Source organism: Lynx canadensis, chromosome X, assembly GCF_007474595.2.
Source record: "Lynx canadensis isolate LIC74 chromosome X, mLynCan4.pri.v2, whole genome shotgun sequence".
Classification (NCBI taxonomy): Eukaryota; Metazoa; Chordata; class Mammalia; order Carnivora; family Felidae; genus Lynx; species Lynx canadensis.
The window spans coordinates 67,948,929-67,965,702 of record NC_044321.2 but is presented as its reverse complement, the minus strand read 5'-3'; the positions used below and the strand labels follow the sequence as shown (position 1 = coordinate 67,965,702).

The following is a 16,774-nucleotide window of genomic DNA, read 5'->3' as shown; positions in this document are numbered from 1 at the left end:
TTAATAAGAACCTGAAGTTGCCTTAATCTAACTACAAGAGTTCTTCTTTATAAAATGCACTACTAGAATTCATCCTCTTTAAAAGAAAAAAGAGAGTTTGCACTGCCTTTTATTTGTGAGATTCACAGGTTTTCTCTTAATATTAAACACATTGCATATTTATAGGAAGGATAAAATGCATTATTAACATTTCTCTTGTATAATTATGATGGTGTCAATTTAATTAAAAGTATGTAGTTTTTACATGGTTTGTTTTTAGTAAAATTCACATGATTTTGAATTTTGATTTATATACTATCATGATTAAAAATAATTATTTTTGTTAGTATTGCCTAAAGCAAAGATATTTTTAGTCACCAACACTTTGTTTATTTTTAAGCTTTTTAAGAGAGGTTCTGTTTTAATATATAAAATGAACCCCTTTATTCAAGAAAGAGGAAAAATAAAAGCACCCCTTTGTTTCACACCATAGTTCCTGGTTGTAAGACATATGTCAGATGCCTTGTTTGACAAAGAACAGTGAGTGTTTCTGTTGATAATTGACCATGAATGTATGGGTACCACCATTTCTGTCTTTACTAGACATAAATATTTATTTCTTTGAAAGAACCTTTATTTCCCCATGGACTGACACTAACTAGATAAAGGTTTTCCTCTCTCTCTTTCTTTTATTTTGTCTTTAAAGTTAGTTTTGAGGAACAAATTTAATAAGTGTTTTCATTATATATAATTTTCCATTATAACCTGTCTCTCTTTAGCACACAAATTATTGCCCATTGCTGGGAATTAGTTCACTTAAATGAATCTTGCAGCTTCAAAGCACTGAAGCTTTATCAAAAAAAACAAAAGCATACAAATTTTGCGTATACCCAATTTTTATTCCAATTTTCAGAGTATCTTCTTTTATTTTTAGATGAATCTGCGTTCTGTATTTACTGTAGAACAACAAAGGATTTTACAGCGTTATTACGAAAATGGAATGACAAATCAAAGTAAAAATTGCTTTCAGCTCATATTACAGTGTGCACAGGAGACTAAGCTGGACTTCAGTGTAGTCAGGGTAAGTATTGAGGTCTTAACTCTTGAATTTATAGGTTTTTATTGTAAGTGATAATTGCTTCATACAGTGAAGTCATTAACTTTATAAACAGTTTCATTTTCCTGGTGTAAAAATACTACTTTTTTTAAAAAAAAATAGAAGTAATCATTTAGTATGTGTTTCTGTAAACACCTTGAGAACACTAAAACTTTTGCATTGTAAACATACCTCTAAAAAAATCCCAGGCCTTTGAACTAATAAATACATTTAAAATTACTTGTTTATCCTATGCCTGCTTTAAACCCAGAATTAATCTGGACATAACCCACCAAAATGGTATCAGTAAAACAGGCATCTACCAAGGGACTATTGTGTACCTAGCATATTTTCTTCGTGTACTTGAATTTTTTTCATCAGGCCCTTTTTTTCACAGCTGAAAATGTCAGTACTTTAGCTTTATTAACTAGCTGTTAGCCCGTAACAATAACAGTTGTGGTGGCGCAGTAGAGAAGGTTTGTCATCAGGCATTTTTAATTTCAGCATTTTTGTCTTTTTAGGAAAACCTGGCCTTTTTAATGAATACCGCCCCCTTTTTTCTAAGTAAAATACATGCATTTTAATGGGTAACCTAATACGTAAGGAACAAGAAATCCCAGGGAGGAAATTTTCCTTTATCACAACCATAGTTATTCAGTTGTAAAAATCAGAGCCCCATGGATGGAACTGGAGAGTGTTATGCTAAGTGAAATAAGTGATACAGAGAAAGACAGATACCATATGTTTTCACTCTTATGTGGATCCTGAGAAACTTAACGGAAGACCATGGGGGAGGGGAAGGAGAAAAAAAGTTAGAGAGGGAGGGAGCCAAACCATAAGAGACTCTTAAAAACTGAGAATAAACTGAAGGTTGATGGGGGGTGGGAGGGAGTGGAAAGTGGATGATGGGCATTGAAGAGGGCACCTGTTGGGATGAACACTGGGTGTTGTATGGAAACCAATTTGACAATAAATTTAATATTAAAAAATTATAATAAAATAAATACATACAAAATAAAATAAAATAAAATAAAATAAAATAAAATAAAATAAAATAAATCAGAGCCCCTAAACTTCTGTGAATGGCAATGAGAAGGTGATAGAGAGGAGACAAGAGATAAATCTAACAGAACTAGTCACAGATTCTATAGGTCCTTTCATGTTTGTCTGAATATGCTACAGACACTTAGGAATTCAAAGATACCTTAGGAATTCAAAGATTGGCAACTTTCCATTTCTTGTCATTCATTAAGCTAATTTGGCAAAGAAAAGGCACACCTGTTTTTAAGTCCATTTTTCTTTTGGAGGACCCTTCAAAAGACCCTAAAGATAAAAATCTCTTGATAAGCAGAATTCTTTGGAAAATCTATTTTTTAATGACTAGAAGATGTATTCACCTTTGAACTCCTAAATTATAGGATGGAAATATCACATGATAACTGTTTTTTATCTGATGAGATCAACCATCTTATTCCGATTTCTGTAAGAACTAGAAATAGTCCTATTGGTAGCTCTGAATTCCCTACTTGAATTTACAGCTTGATTTTCTTTATGATAGAACCCAGACTATTTAATGGTTTTTTGTACCAGATTTGGTAAAATTGTGTATAAAATGAGAGAAAGTATGTGTTTTTTATTAATTTTTAAAAAATATTTATTTTTGAGAGAGAGACAGAGAATGAGTGGGGGAGGGGCAGAGAAAGAGACCCAGACACAGAATCTGAAACAGGCTCTGGGGTCTGAGCTGTCAGCAGAGAGCACAACACAGGGCTGGAACTCAGGAACTATGAGATCATGACCTAGGCAGAAGTCTGATGCTTAACCAACTGAGCCACCGAGGCACCCTGAGAGAAAGTATGTTTCAAGGTCAAGGTTGTCCTTTTAGTAAATTCAAATCTTTATTTCCCTTTAGTAAACCTCAGAGAAAAATGTTTAATTGCCTTAGAAAGGATAAATGGGTAATATTTCAGATTGATGAAATTGCATTTTATAAGTATAAACTCTTTTTTTTTTCTTGGAGTAACTTTTTTCTTTTTTTCCTTCTATTTTATCATTACTTTAAAGTGAAAAGCCTTCTCAAACAGCTGCTTTGTGGACTATGTTACCTTTCATATTTCCAATTTGTTATTGCAATCTTCCTCTAATAACTTATTTGATTGTACTTGTATATTGAGAGTGCTGAAATACAAAGATTTATATTTATGCTCCAAATGGTATGGAATCTAAAACAATGAGAATGAGAGAAGTAAACTCCTAGATTGTAAGCTTACAAGTAAAATATTATTTAAGTTTTAAGGAATTGTGTAAAACAGATTCTTTTTGTTCTAGAAGAGTGTAAATCATACAGAAATTCAGTCTTTCTAATCTAAATTCCAACACAATTTTGGTTGCTTTTTCCCATCTGAGGAGAAAGGAGTTGTTTATAGACTCATCATTCCATGACCTCCCCTGCCTTCAATATCTTACTCCAATATTCTACTTGAAAGAGACTTTTCTTTATTATTTTTAATATATATTTGTTGTGTTTTCCTCAAAAAAAACCTCAAATCCCATGGTACTAAGAACCTGATCCTAATGTAAAATGAACTTAAAAGATTAAGTCCATGCAAAAATAAATGGTAGAGTAATGGAACAGGGAAGCCAAAGAAGGAGGTATGTAGAAAAAACAAACAAACAAACAAAACCTGTTTGGAGACCGTGAATTTCAAAGAGAGAACTGAAAGAGAATTTTATGGACACCAAGAATTGGTGACCTAATGTCTTTTTCTTTCTTTCTTTCTTTCTTTTTCTTTCTTTCTTTCTTTCTTTCTTTCTTTCTTTCTTTCTTTCTTTCTTTCTTTTTCTTTCTTCTTTCTGTAGTATTGTTTTGTTAGTTTTCCCAAATTCTCATCATATCAGTTTTGTTTGATCCATTATTTTCTCTTTCTCCAATGAGTCATTTTGAATGAGAATGATTTATAGCCTATAAGCATTGGTAAATTTTGTATCCTGTAAATGAATAACTTTAAGTAAAATTTAATTTAGTTATTGGGAATGCTCAGGCAATAAATTTATTTTCAGAATTTTAAAAATATTTCTTAAGTATACACTTTCCTACTTTAACTTCAATGGAAAATATTGAAAATATGAAACCTTACTTTTGACCCAGAGTTTCATTATGGAAATGAATTATTGTACTGTGGTATAAAATAATACTGCTCACTACATGGTAAGCTATATGGGGTGATTTTCTTCTTCGCTAAAGTACCCCAAAGCATTTAATTATTTCTCACATTAATTCTGTTATGTTCTTCCTTTCTTATTTTTGGTGAGTAAAATTTCATGGGCATTCTTAGTTTTGGTGCCATCAGGTTGCCTCTAATTGCAATCTCTATACCAATGTTCTCCCTACTTTTTTATTTCTACTTTGCTATAGAGTAGAATACTATATTTGGTGAAATCATGTATAAAATAGGAGAAAGTATGTTTTAAGGGCAAGGGTTGTGCTTTTAGTAAGGTACATGTATCTTGTGATATCTATGTTGGCTGTGTTCTTGACAAGTGAGTTTGTTAGCTAGCTAATCTTCATATGCACATGATATTCTACTACATTTTACTTTTTTGAGGGGTTCATAATATAAATATCTAATAAACTCTATAAGCAACTGTATATGGTATATGTACATATTTTTATGTATAATATATATAATGAACAGTAAAACTATTAAAATGAGCCATAAATTTGCAATACACTAAGATCATTCTTAAACTTCCTGTATTAAGGTATTTATAGTAATGAGAACATTTATTTTTCTTAGAAATATTGCCCAGAGCTGCTTTCCGGATGTAATAGTTCTTGAATTCAAATTTTACAAATTCACTATGCTTTCCCACTGAAAGACTTAAAATGTAATTCTTATAAATTTTTATAAAAATTATGAACAAATGCATAATTCTTCATATGCACATTTTTCATACTTAAAAAGCCATAACACAGTAACTTATTTTTAACATTTGTAAAATTCACCTTTTTGAACCATACACTGAAATTATATTTATCCAAAAATATTTCTATTTAAATATTTCTTTTGAGTATATACTTTAAATCCCTTCATTTTTCTACTCTATTCTTTAAATCCTTTTCATTCTCCTTTGATATTTATATTTATTTGTCATTTTGCTTGTAGTTTACACCTCTGCTATTCAGTAAAACTAAATCATAGTGAGTTTAAAATTCCGACAGCCTCATGTGAAGCAAAGTAGAGCATCTACATCTCTGGAATATTTTCTTGTTAGAAAAATACTAATTATAAAAGTAAAATGGGCAAGAAAGATGAAAATTTCGGGAGTTTCTTGCCATAGTGGAAGGAGAATGTGCTTTGAGGTCAAGTGAAATTTATTTTGAATCCTTGCTCTGCCACTTGCTGACAGGATATCCTTCTATAAGCTACCTAATATTTCTGAACATCAGTGTTTTTATTTATACAATTAGGAAAATAATCAAAGAAGCCAATAAAAATGTAAACACATAGTGAGGATCCAATACATGTTAGCTTTATTTATGGTATTCTAGGGGTGCCTGGGTGGTTCAGTTGGTTAAGCGTCCGACTCTTGGTTTCAACTTCGGTCATGCTCTCACTGTTCGTGAGTTCAAGCCCCATGTCAGGCTTGGCACTGACAGTATGGAGCCTGTTTGGGACTTCTCTCTCCCTCTCTCTCTGCTCTAACCCCTGGCTTGCTCTTTCTCAAAAAATAAACAAAATTTAAAAAAAGTTATTTATAGTATTATAGAAACTTTAATGTAGATTGTATAAACATTAAAAACTGAGTAATTTTTGTGGTCTTCAAAAACAAATCACCTAAAAGTTAACCAAATATACCCTGCACCATGTTTGTGCAAGGCTAGTTGATTTAATGTTTTCACTTACTTATTTTTTCTTTAATTCATAATAGATTAATGTGTTTTGGTAGTTTATAGTATGGTATGTATTTTGAAATAATTATAAAGTTTGTTGATCACATTAGGGAATGTAATATTTCTTATTACATATTTCTTATTGCATAATCATAATTCAGTATAATACTAGATTGTTACAACAAATCACTTCTATAAAAGTGCATATTTTGTAATCAAATACTAAATGCCAACCTCTTATATTATTTTTATTAATGATATTTTTTTCTTTTATAACAATAATATACACTCACTATATAAAATTTGGTATGTGGGGTGCCTGAGTGGCTCTGTCGGTTGAGCGTCCGACTATGGCTCAGGTCATGATCTCATGGTTGGTGGGTTCGAGCCCCGCATCAGGCTCTGTGCTGACAGCTCAGAGCCTGAAGCCTGCTTCGGATTCTGTGTCTCCCTCTCTCTCTACCCACCCCCCTGCTCATGCTCTGTCTCTGTCTCAAAAATAAATAAACATTAAAAAAATTTTATTTGGTATGTAAAGTATAAAGAGGGAAATAACTACCATGAATTAATGACAAAGTGGGAAAAATATTTGCAACTTGTGACAAAGTGTTGCTGTTTCTAGTAGAAAATTGCTTTTATTTTTATTTTATTTGTTTATTAATATAATTTATTGTCAGATTGGTTTCCATACAACACCCAGTGCTCATCCCAACATCCCTCCTTCCTGCCCATCACCCATTTTCCCCTCTCCTCCACCCCCATCTACCCTTAGTTTGTTCTCAGTCCTTAAGAGTCTCTTATGGTTTGCCTCCCTCCCTCTCTGTAACTTTTTTTTCCCCTTCCCCAACCCCATGGTCTTCTGTTAAGTTTCTCAAGATACACATATGTGTGAAAACATATGGTATCTGTCTTTCTCTGCCTGGCTTATTTCACTCAGCATAACACCCTCCAGTTCCATCCATGTTGCTGCAAGTGGCCAGATTTCATTCTTTCTCATTGCCAAGCAGTATTCCATTGTATCAATTTAAAAAGACAAATATCCCAATATAAAAATGAGTAAAGTTAATGGGTAAGTGATACAGTAACCATAGAAATTCAAATGAAAATAGCAATTATATACCTTATATTAACTCCTAGGCTAGTAAAGACTACAAAAAGATAATGTAAAATGTTGATGAGGTTGTGGGGAAACCGGAACTCTTGGACAGTACTTTGAAAATATCAACAAATCAAACACTTTCCCTTCTAGGATAGCATTGTAATGGACCAATAGCACAAAGATGCATATACAATGACATGTACTTCATTATGATTTATAATAGTGAATATTTCTAAAAATAACCCAGTAATATCTAGCAATATTAAATTAACCAAGTTGTGATATAGTCACATAACATTGTTAAACATGAAGATTACAAGTATATATTTGTTTAAGAATATTATGAGCATTTTCCAATGTCATTAAATACCGTATCTTTAGTATCCTTCCAGTGTCTCACTATTATAAATAAATATATGATGGACATAATTCCATATAACTTTGTATATGATTGTTTTTAGGATAAATTCCCAGAAATGGATTTACTACAAAAGGGATGTAAACATTTTTAGGGTTCTTGCTACAGGTTAATTGAATGGGTTTTGAGGACAGAAGCAGTAATACAATTCTATTATCAAAGTTCTTAGATAGTTATTGAGTGCAAGTTCTTGAACATGTCTGACCATATACTTTATTTATTTTTTACTTTTTTTACCTTATACTTCAGTTACTTTTTCTTTTATTGTATATTTTTGTTTGAAAAATTTATAGGCTTTAGTTCTATGACAATGAGAACACAATTTATCACATTGAAAGTTTTTTTTTTCTTTTTTTTGTTAAAAACATTTCTATAATATCATTTTTTATCCTTACAGACGTGGGTTGGCAATAAGAGAAGAAAAATGAGTAGTAAGAATTCTGAATCAGGAGCAACAACAGGAACTCTTCCCAGTACCTCTTTGACAGCTCCGGACATTACAGTCAGAAATGTAGTTAACATCACTCGACCGTCAAGCCAACAGTCTTCTTGGACATCTGCCAATAATGATGACATTGTAACTGATGCATACAGTCCAGCAAGTTCATCAAGTAAGCAAGGGACAACCAAACATTCAGATACACAAATTACAGAAGCACATAAAATTCCTATTCAGAAAACTGCCAGTAAAAATGATACTGAGTTTCAGTTGCACATTCCTGTTCAAAGACAAGTAGCACACTGTAAAAATGCTTCTCTGCTCTTAGGTGAAAAAACAATTATCTTGTCAAGACAGACAAGTGTGCTAAATGCTGGAAATTCAGTATACAGTCACACAAAGAAAAACTATGGAAGCTCTTCAATGCAGGCCTCTGAGATGATGGTACCTCAAAAGCCATCTATGTGCCACCGACCTTGCAAAATTGAACCAGTTGGAATTCAGAGGTCATATAAGCCTGAACACATGAGTCTAGCATCACAAAACTTATGTGGGCAAAAGCCACCTATTAGAGACCCTTACTGTAGAACGCAAAACTTGGAAATCCGTGAAGTATTTTCATTGGCTGTTAGTGATTACCCCCAGAGAATTCTGGGAGGAAATGCCCCACAGAAGCCTAGTTCAGCAGAAGGAACTTGTTTGTCCATTGCAATGGAGACTGGAGATGCTGATGATGAGTATGCCAAAGAAGAAGAGTTGGCATTGATGGGAGCACAGATACCAAGCTACTCAAGATTTTATGAAAGTGGCAGATCCCTTGGAGCAGAGAACCAAAGTACAGTACTTCCTGGACCAGGAAGAAATATGCCAAATTCACAAATGGTGAATATTAGAGACTTGGCAGACAATGTACTCTATCAAAGCAGAGACTACCATTTGACACCACGGACCTCATTGCATTCAGTAGCTACTACGATGTACAGTAATACAAATCCATCACGGAGTAATTTTTCTTCACATTTCGCATCATCAAACCAATTGAAGTTATCACAAAACCAAAACAATTACCAGGTAATGTATACATTCATTTTATAAAATTTTTAAAAAGCTTTTTTTGGTGTAAAAAGCTGTGTTTGATATCCAGTTAAACATGAAACCTGGGTCACTTAACTCATACTGTGTTTTTTTGCTTTTTTTGGTTTCTTTGTTTTATTTTTTTTAATGTTCATTTAATTTTGAGAGACAGAGACAGAGCAAGAGTGGGGGAGTAGCAGAGAAAGGGAGAAACAGAATCCAAATCAGGCCCCAGGTTCTTAACTGTCAGCGCATAGCCCAATGTGGGGCTCGAAAACACAAACTGCAAGATCATGACCTGAGCAAGTCCACTGCTTAACTGACTGAGCCACCCAGGTGCCCCATCACTTAACTCACACTTTGAAGTAATTTGAGATTTTTTGCTTCAAATTGGTAGTTTGAGGTCAACTATTTGCCGAATGTTATGCTGTCTTTGTCATGTTTAAATTGCTTAGTTTTTTTCCCATGGAATATAATCATGGAAGCTTTCTCCTGACATTTAAAATGATTTTGTTCAGGAATTATTAGTCTTATGGGAAGCATGGCATTTCCCATTACTAAAATAAGACTAAATTGACTAGGTTCATCCACTTGAACATAGATTATTCCTGTGATGGTTTTTACTTGCAGTTTTGGAAGCTGTCAATAGATGAGTGGTGCTTTCCATGCATAACTGGCAAAGCAAGTCAATCATTTCCCCAAGAGATGATGGCTGAGAAGTCACAGTATGCAGTAACTCAGCCAACTACTTTTTCTAAAAGTAAATACTTTATTAAAACATCAAGTGGAATATTGATCAAGTTTTAAAAATGTTTATAAAGAAGAGACATTCAGATTTAAATGTAAAGCAACTTCAAACCTGTGTAAAAATAGGTGTTATTTCTACACTGCTTCACATATTCAGTTGTTTAGATCTGCTTCAAATAATCTCAAAAGAGAGGTGAAAGCCCACCTCAGAACATCTCTTAAGACCAAGATTTCTCTGAAAAACATGTTTCTGTGAATTTGAATAGCAGGACATGGATGTTTGCTATTTTTCCTTGCTAATAGCTAGACACTTTGATTTTTTCAACCACAGTATTTAAGTATAATCTGGACTTAAGGGGCATCTGGGTGGCTCAGTTGGTTAAGCCTCTGATTTCAGCTCAGGTCATGATCTTGAAGTTTGTGGGTTTGGCCCTACCTTGGGCTTTCTGCTGTCAGCACAGAGCCTGCTTTGGATCCTCTGTCTCCCTCTCTCTCTGCCCCTCTCCCATTTGTGTTCTTTCTTTCTCTCTCTCTGTCAAAAATAAATAATACAAAAAAATTAAAAAATCTGGACTTAACGTGCTTCCAGGCTATTCTCAACCAATATAAGGAACCAAATTCTCTTAACTCCCTCCATCTTATAGCTCTCTGCTTCAAAATGAAAAGCAGTAACAGAGTATAGGCAGAATCTCTCTGGCACCTAGCCCTAACAGAAGAGGACTCTGTCATCATCATTAGTATTCATTTACTATTGTGAATCTACACATTTTTCTGTGTTGTTCTTTCCTAAAACATGCTTAAAGTAACAATGAATCATACTATTAAGATCCTCACACAAACCAGTTTTAATTTACCTTCTCTTTTGTACTTCTTTACCCCATTAGTGTTGTTCTTAATAATAGCCATAACAATAACATTTACCATCTGTTGAGCGTCTTCCACATACCAGACATCATCAGTCACCTTATATACCTGATCTCATTGAATCTTCTGGACATATAGGCCACTCTGAACATATAGGTAATTTATATATATTTTGGTAACTTGCCCAGGATCACACAGCTAGTATGTACATGACAGAACCAGGATCCCAAGTAAGAAATATATCATGTGGTTATTTTTTTTTCTGTTTTACCACACAGCCTAATGATTTCAACTGTGTACAGTATTTGGAAGCCTGAAAGTGCAGTTTAATTTTTATTTTTTCATAAGCCAACAACTTCCTTAAAAATAAGTTAACCTATGTTTTACCTTAAACTTTTTTAATGTTTATTTATTTTTGAGAGAGAGAGAAAGAGAGAGTGTGAGTGGGGGAGGGTCAGAGAGAGAAGGAGACACAGAATCTGAAGCAGGCTCCAGGCTCCAAGCTGTCAGCACAGAGCCTGATGTGGGGCTCAAACTCACAGACCACAAGATCATGACCTGAGCCGAAGTTGGACACTTAACTGACTGAGCCACCCAGGTGCCCCATATGTTTTACCTTTTTACAATCTATATATTTTTTTCCTGACAGAACACTTAAAATTAAATTTGTTTTATATAAAAGAACCTCTTAAAAGGAAAAAGCTTAGCAACTTTTTGGAATAGTAATCTCTTTAAAGAAAGGCAGTCTGACAACAATGAAGAGCATCGGCTTAGAGTCTGATAGGCCTGGATTCAAATCTAGGTTCTGCCACTTTCTACTTGGGAGGACTCAGGCAAGTGGCATAACTTCTCTGTTTAACAGTTTCCTCATTTATATAGTGTGGTTAGTAACATCTGTTTCACAGGAAAGCTGTGACGTGATTATGTCACAATCAGTGCAAAGCTACTTTTACATTCCCTGGCACATAAACTGTCTTATACATATGACATTGTAGTTGGAAAATTATTGAAACTCTGGTAGCCCAGGTCTCCTTTATATTCAAATAAAATATTTCAAAAGCCCACAATTATCACAGGGTAGTTGAAGAATAAATACCTGTAGTGCTGACTGAAAGAAGACTGAAGATTACCCATCAACTTTACCATAATGTGTGTACACTTATTAATATTATACCACACTTCCTCCAACTTGACCTTAGATTGTATGGGAAAGCGTGTTTGCAGAGAACCTTGGGGCATTGTTTTGCCCCTCCTTTCTCTTAATTAGTTGAGATTTGGGGAAACCAAAGCAGGCTGGGGAAGTGTAGTCCATGAAAATGTCTTAGTCCATTTGGGCTTCTATAACAAACATACGATTGACTGGGAGGACTAAACAACAAACATTTATTTCTCACAGTTTTGGTGGCTAGGAAGCCCAAGATCAAGGTGCTGACAAAGGGCTGGTATCTGGTAAAGGGCTGCTTTCTAATTGATAAATGACTGTCTTCTCACTGTGTCCACATATGGAAGAAGGGGCAAGGGAGCTCTCTAGGTTCTCTATTATAAGGACATTAATCCCATTTATGAAGGCTCAATTCTCATGACCTAATCACCTCTCAAAAGCCCATCCTCCAAACACCATCACACTGGTGATTAGGTTTCAACATATTAATTCAACTATGACACAAGCATTCAGTCCATGGTAGTTATTCTCTAAAATTTAGAAGAAGTTCTATTACCAAGATATATTACTGTTAGGTGAGGACTTAGAAAAATAGAATCTATGGCCATATTGGCAACTTCCTAGCTGTGAAACTATAAGCAAGCAATTCTCATTAGTTTCTGACTTTAGGACTGTATAGCAAAGATATCTGCCTCTTCTTCCTGTTACACCAGGTATCTTCAAGCTGAGGTCTTCCTGCAAGAAGGTCAAGCTATCTAGGTGAATGAGAGCAAATTGAGGGAATCCTAGAGGATGCTGAAAAGTTGAAATCAGATCTGTTTTGGAACCTTTTGGGAATGCCATATTAAGATTTGAAGTGGTAGTAAGGAAACTGTCAGGGGGTGCCTATATCAGGATACTATAGTTTAGTTCCTTTTTTTTTCTTTAGAGGACAATTTATTTCATTTTATGTAAACCTTATTTTTTGATAGTTTCAAGTTTTTATTTAATTTCATTTTTTAAATTTACATCCAAATTAGTTAGCATACAGTACATCATTAGGGAAATACAAATAAAAACCACAATGAGATACCACCTTACTCCTGTCAGAATGGCTAACATTAACAACTCAGGTAACAACAGATATTGGCAAGGATGCGGAGAAAGAGGATCTCTTTTGCACTGCTGGTGGGAATGCAAGCTGGTGCATCCACCCTGGAATACAGTATGGAGGGTCCTCACAAAATTAAAAATATAACTACCCTATGACCCAGCAATTGCACTACTTGGTATGTATCCATGGGATACAGGTATGCTGTTTCGAAGGGACACATGCACCCCAATGTTTATAGCAGCACTATCGATGATAGTCATTTTTTATTTAACTTCCAGTTAGTTAACATACAGCATAATATTAGTTTCAGCTGTAGAACTTACTGATTGATCATTTATATACAACACCCAATAACCACCACCACATGTGCCCTCCTCAATACCCATTGGCAACTTAACCCATTCCCCCACCAACCTCCACTGCAGCAACCCTAAGTTTATTCTCTATAGTTAAGAAACTATTTTATGGTTTCCTTCACTCCTTTTTCCCCCATGTTGATTTGGTTTTTTTTTCTTAAATTCCGCATGAGTGAAATCATATGCTATTATTTGTCTTTCACTAACTTATTTCCCTTAGCATAATGTTCTCTAGCTCCATCCATGTCATTGCAAATGGCAATATTTCATTCTTTTTTATAGTTGAGGAATATTCCCTTGTATGTATATACCACACCTTCTTTATCCATTCATCAGTCAATGGACATTTGGGCTTTATCCATAATTTGGCTACTGTTGATAATGCTGCTATAAATAATGGGGTAAATGTACCCCTTCAAATCCATATTTTTGTATCCTTTGGGTAAATATCTGATAGTGCAATTGCTGGATATTAGAGTAATTCTATTTTTAACTTTTTGAGGAACTCCCATACTGCTTTCCAGACTTCCTGCATCAGTTTGCATGGCCACCAGCAGTGTAAGAGGGTTCCCCTTTCTCCACATCCTTGCCAACACCTGTTGTTTCCTAAGTTGTTAATTTTAGCCATTCTGACAAGTGTGAGAAAGTATCTCCTTGTAGTTTTGCTTTCTATTTCTCTGATGATGAGTGATCATGTGTCTGTTGGCCATATGGATGACTTCTTTGAAAAAAAAAAGTCTATTCATGTCTTCTGTCAATTGTTGACTGGATTAAATGTTTTTGGTTGTTCATTTTTATATATTCTTTATATATTTTGGTTACTAACCCTTTATCAGATGTGTCATTTGCAAATATCTTCTCCAATTCTGTAGGTTGCCTTTTAATTTTGCTGATTGTTTCCTTAGCTGTGCAGAAGCTTCTTGCCCTAATGAAGTCTCAATAGTTCATGTTTGCTTTTGTTTCCCTTGACTCAGGAGATGTATCTAGTAAGAGGTTGCTATTGCTGATGGGAAAGAAGTTACTGCCTGTGTTCTCCTCTAGGATTTTGATGGTTTCCTGTCTCACATTTAGGTCTTTCATCTATTTTGAATTTATTATTGTGTACAGTGTAAGAAAGTGGTCCAGTTTCATTCTTTTGCATGTTGCTGTCAAGTTTTCCCAACACCATTTGTTGAAGAGAATGTCTTTTTTCATTGGATATTCTTTCCTGCTTTGTTGAATATTAATTGACCATTTAGCTGTGGGTTCATTTTGGGTTTTCTATTCTGTTCTATTGATCTAGATGTCTGTTTTTGTGCCATTACCATAGTGTCTTGATGACTACAGCTTTGTAATATAAATTGATCCTGGCATTGTCATGATTTTAGCTTTGCTTTTCTTTTTCAAGTTTACTTTAGCTATTTGAAATCTTTTTTAGTTCCATACAAATTTTAGGATTGTTTGTTATAGCTCTGTGAAAAATGCTAGTGTTATTTTGGTAGGGATTATATTATGTGTGTAGATTGCTTTGGGTAGTGTAGACATTTTCATAGCATTTGTTCTTCCAATCCATGAGCATGGAATCCTTTTCCATTTCTTTGTGTCATCTTCAATTTCTTTCTGGATTGTTTTATACTTTACAGAGTACAGATGTTTTAACTATTGAGGTAGGCTTATTCCTAGGTATCTTTTGTTTTGGGTGCAGTCGTAAATAGGATCAATTCCTGAGTTTGTATTTCTGCTGCTTCATTATTGATATATAGAAATGCAACAGATTTCTATATGTTGATTTTGTATCCTATGACATGACTGAATTCATGTATCATTTCTAGCAAATTTTTGGTGGGGTCTTTTACATTTTCTATATAGAGTATCATGTCATATCCGAGTAGTTAAGTTTGACTTCCTCCTTTCCAATTGGATGCCTTTTATTTCTTGTTGTCTGTTTGTTGTGGCTAGGACTTCCAGTATTATGTTACATAACAGTCGTGCAAGTGGGCATCCCTGTCTTGTTCCCGACTTTAGAGGAAAAGCTCTCAGTTTCTCCCTCATTGAGGATGATATTATCTGTGTGTTTGTGGTATATGACATTTATTACATTATGTTCTCTCTAAGCCTACTTTGTTGAGATTTTTTATCATAAACGGATACTGTATTTTGTCAAATGATTTTTCTGCATCTATTGAGATGATCATATGCTGCTTATACTTTCTGTTCTTTATGTGGTGTATCATGTTGATTGATTTGTGAATATTGAGCCACCCTTTCAGCGGAGCAATAAGTCCCACTAGATAGTGGTTTATTATTTTTTAAATGGATTGTTCTATTTGGTTTGCTAGTATTTTATTGAGAATTTTTGCATACATGTTGATCAGGGATATTGGCCTGTTCTTCTCTTTTTTAGTGGAGTCTTTATATATTTTTGTTATCAAGGTAATGCTGGCCTCATAGAATGAATTTGGAATTTTTCCTTCAATTCCTAGGCATTTTTTGGAATAATTTGAGAAGAATAGTTAAGTCTTCTTTAGATGTTTGATAGAGTTCGCCTGTGATAGCTATTTGGCCCTGTACTTTTGTTTGTTGGGACATTTGGAGTTACTGATTCAATTTCTTTGCTGGTTATCAGTCTATTCAAATTTTCTGTTTCTTCCTGTTTCAGTTTTGTAGTTCATATGTTTCTAGGAATTTATCTATTTCTTCCATGTTTTGTAATATGTTTGCATATAGTTTTTCATAATACTCTCTTATAATTGTTTACATTTCTGTGGTGTTGGTTATTTCTCCTTTCTCATTAGTGAATTTATTTTTTTTAGTCTTTTCTCATTTCCTTTTGATAAGTCTGGCTAGAGGTTTATCAATTTTATTAACTTTTTGAAAGAACCAGCACCTGGTTTTATTGATTTATTCTTTTGTTTGTTTGGTTTTGTAAAATTTATTTCTGCTCTAATCATTATTATTTCCCTCTTTTTCCACCTGTAGACATTGTTCGCTATACTTTTTCTAGCTCTTCTAGGTGTAAGATTAGGTTGTTTATTTGAGATTTTTCTTGCTTCTTGAGGTAGGCCTGTATTGCTATATACTTCCCACTGAGGACCACTTTTACTTTATCCCAAAGGTTTTTGACCTTTGTGTTTTCATTTTCATTTGTTTACACTGTTGGTGGGAACACAAACTGGTGCAGCCACTCTGGAAAACAGTATGGAGGTTCCTAAAAAAGTTAAACATAGAACTACCTTATCATCCAGGTATTGCACTTCTACCCAATTCAGTGATACATGCACCCCAATGTTTATAGCAGCATTATCAACCATAACCAAATTATGGAAAGAGCCCAAATGTCCATTGTATGATGAATGGATAAAGAAGTGATATGTATATATACAGTGAAATATTAGTTAGCCTTAAATAAGGAATGAAATTTTTCCATTTTTACCTACTTGGATGGAACTAGAGAGTATTATGCTGAGCAAAATAAATCAGTCAGAGAAAGACAAATACCATGTGATTTCACTGGTATGTGGAATTTAAGAAACAAAACAAACAGTAATAGGGGGGAAAAAGGAGAGACCATACC

At 34.1% G+C, this 16,774-nt stretch overlaps 1 protein-coding gene across 1 annotated transcript in view; it reads left to right on the top strand.

Annotated features, from left to right (window-relative positions):
• Window positions 1–913: 913 nt before the first annotated feature.
• HDX (highly divergent homeobox) overlaps window positions 914–16,774 on the top strand; it is a 154,763-nt gene continuing 138,902 nt past the window's right edge. Inside the window, exons 1-2 of the mRNA XM_030306310.1 lie at window positions 914–1,060; window positions 7,884–8,996. Coding sequence (XP_030162170.1) covers window positions 914–1,060; window positions 7,884–8,996 — 1,260 coding nt within the window. The remainder of the gene's footprint in view (window positions 1,061–7,883; window positions 8,997–16,774) is intronic.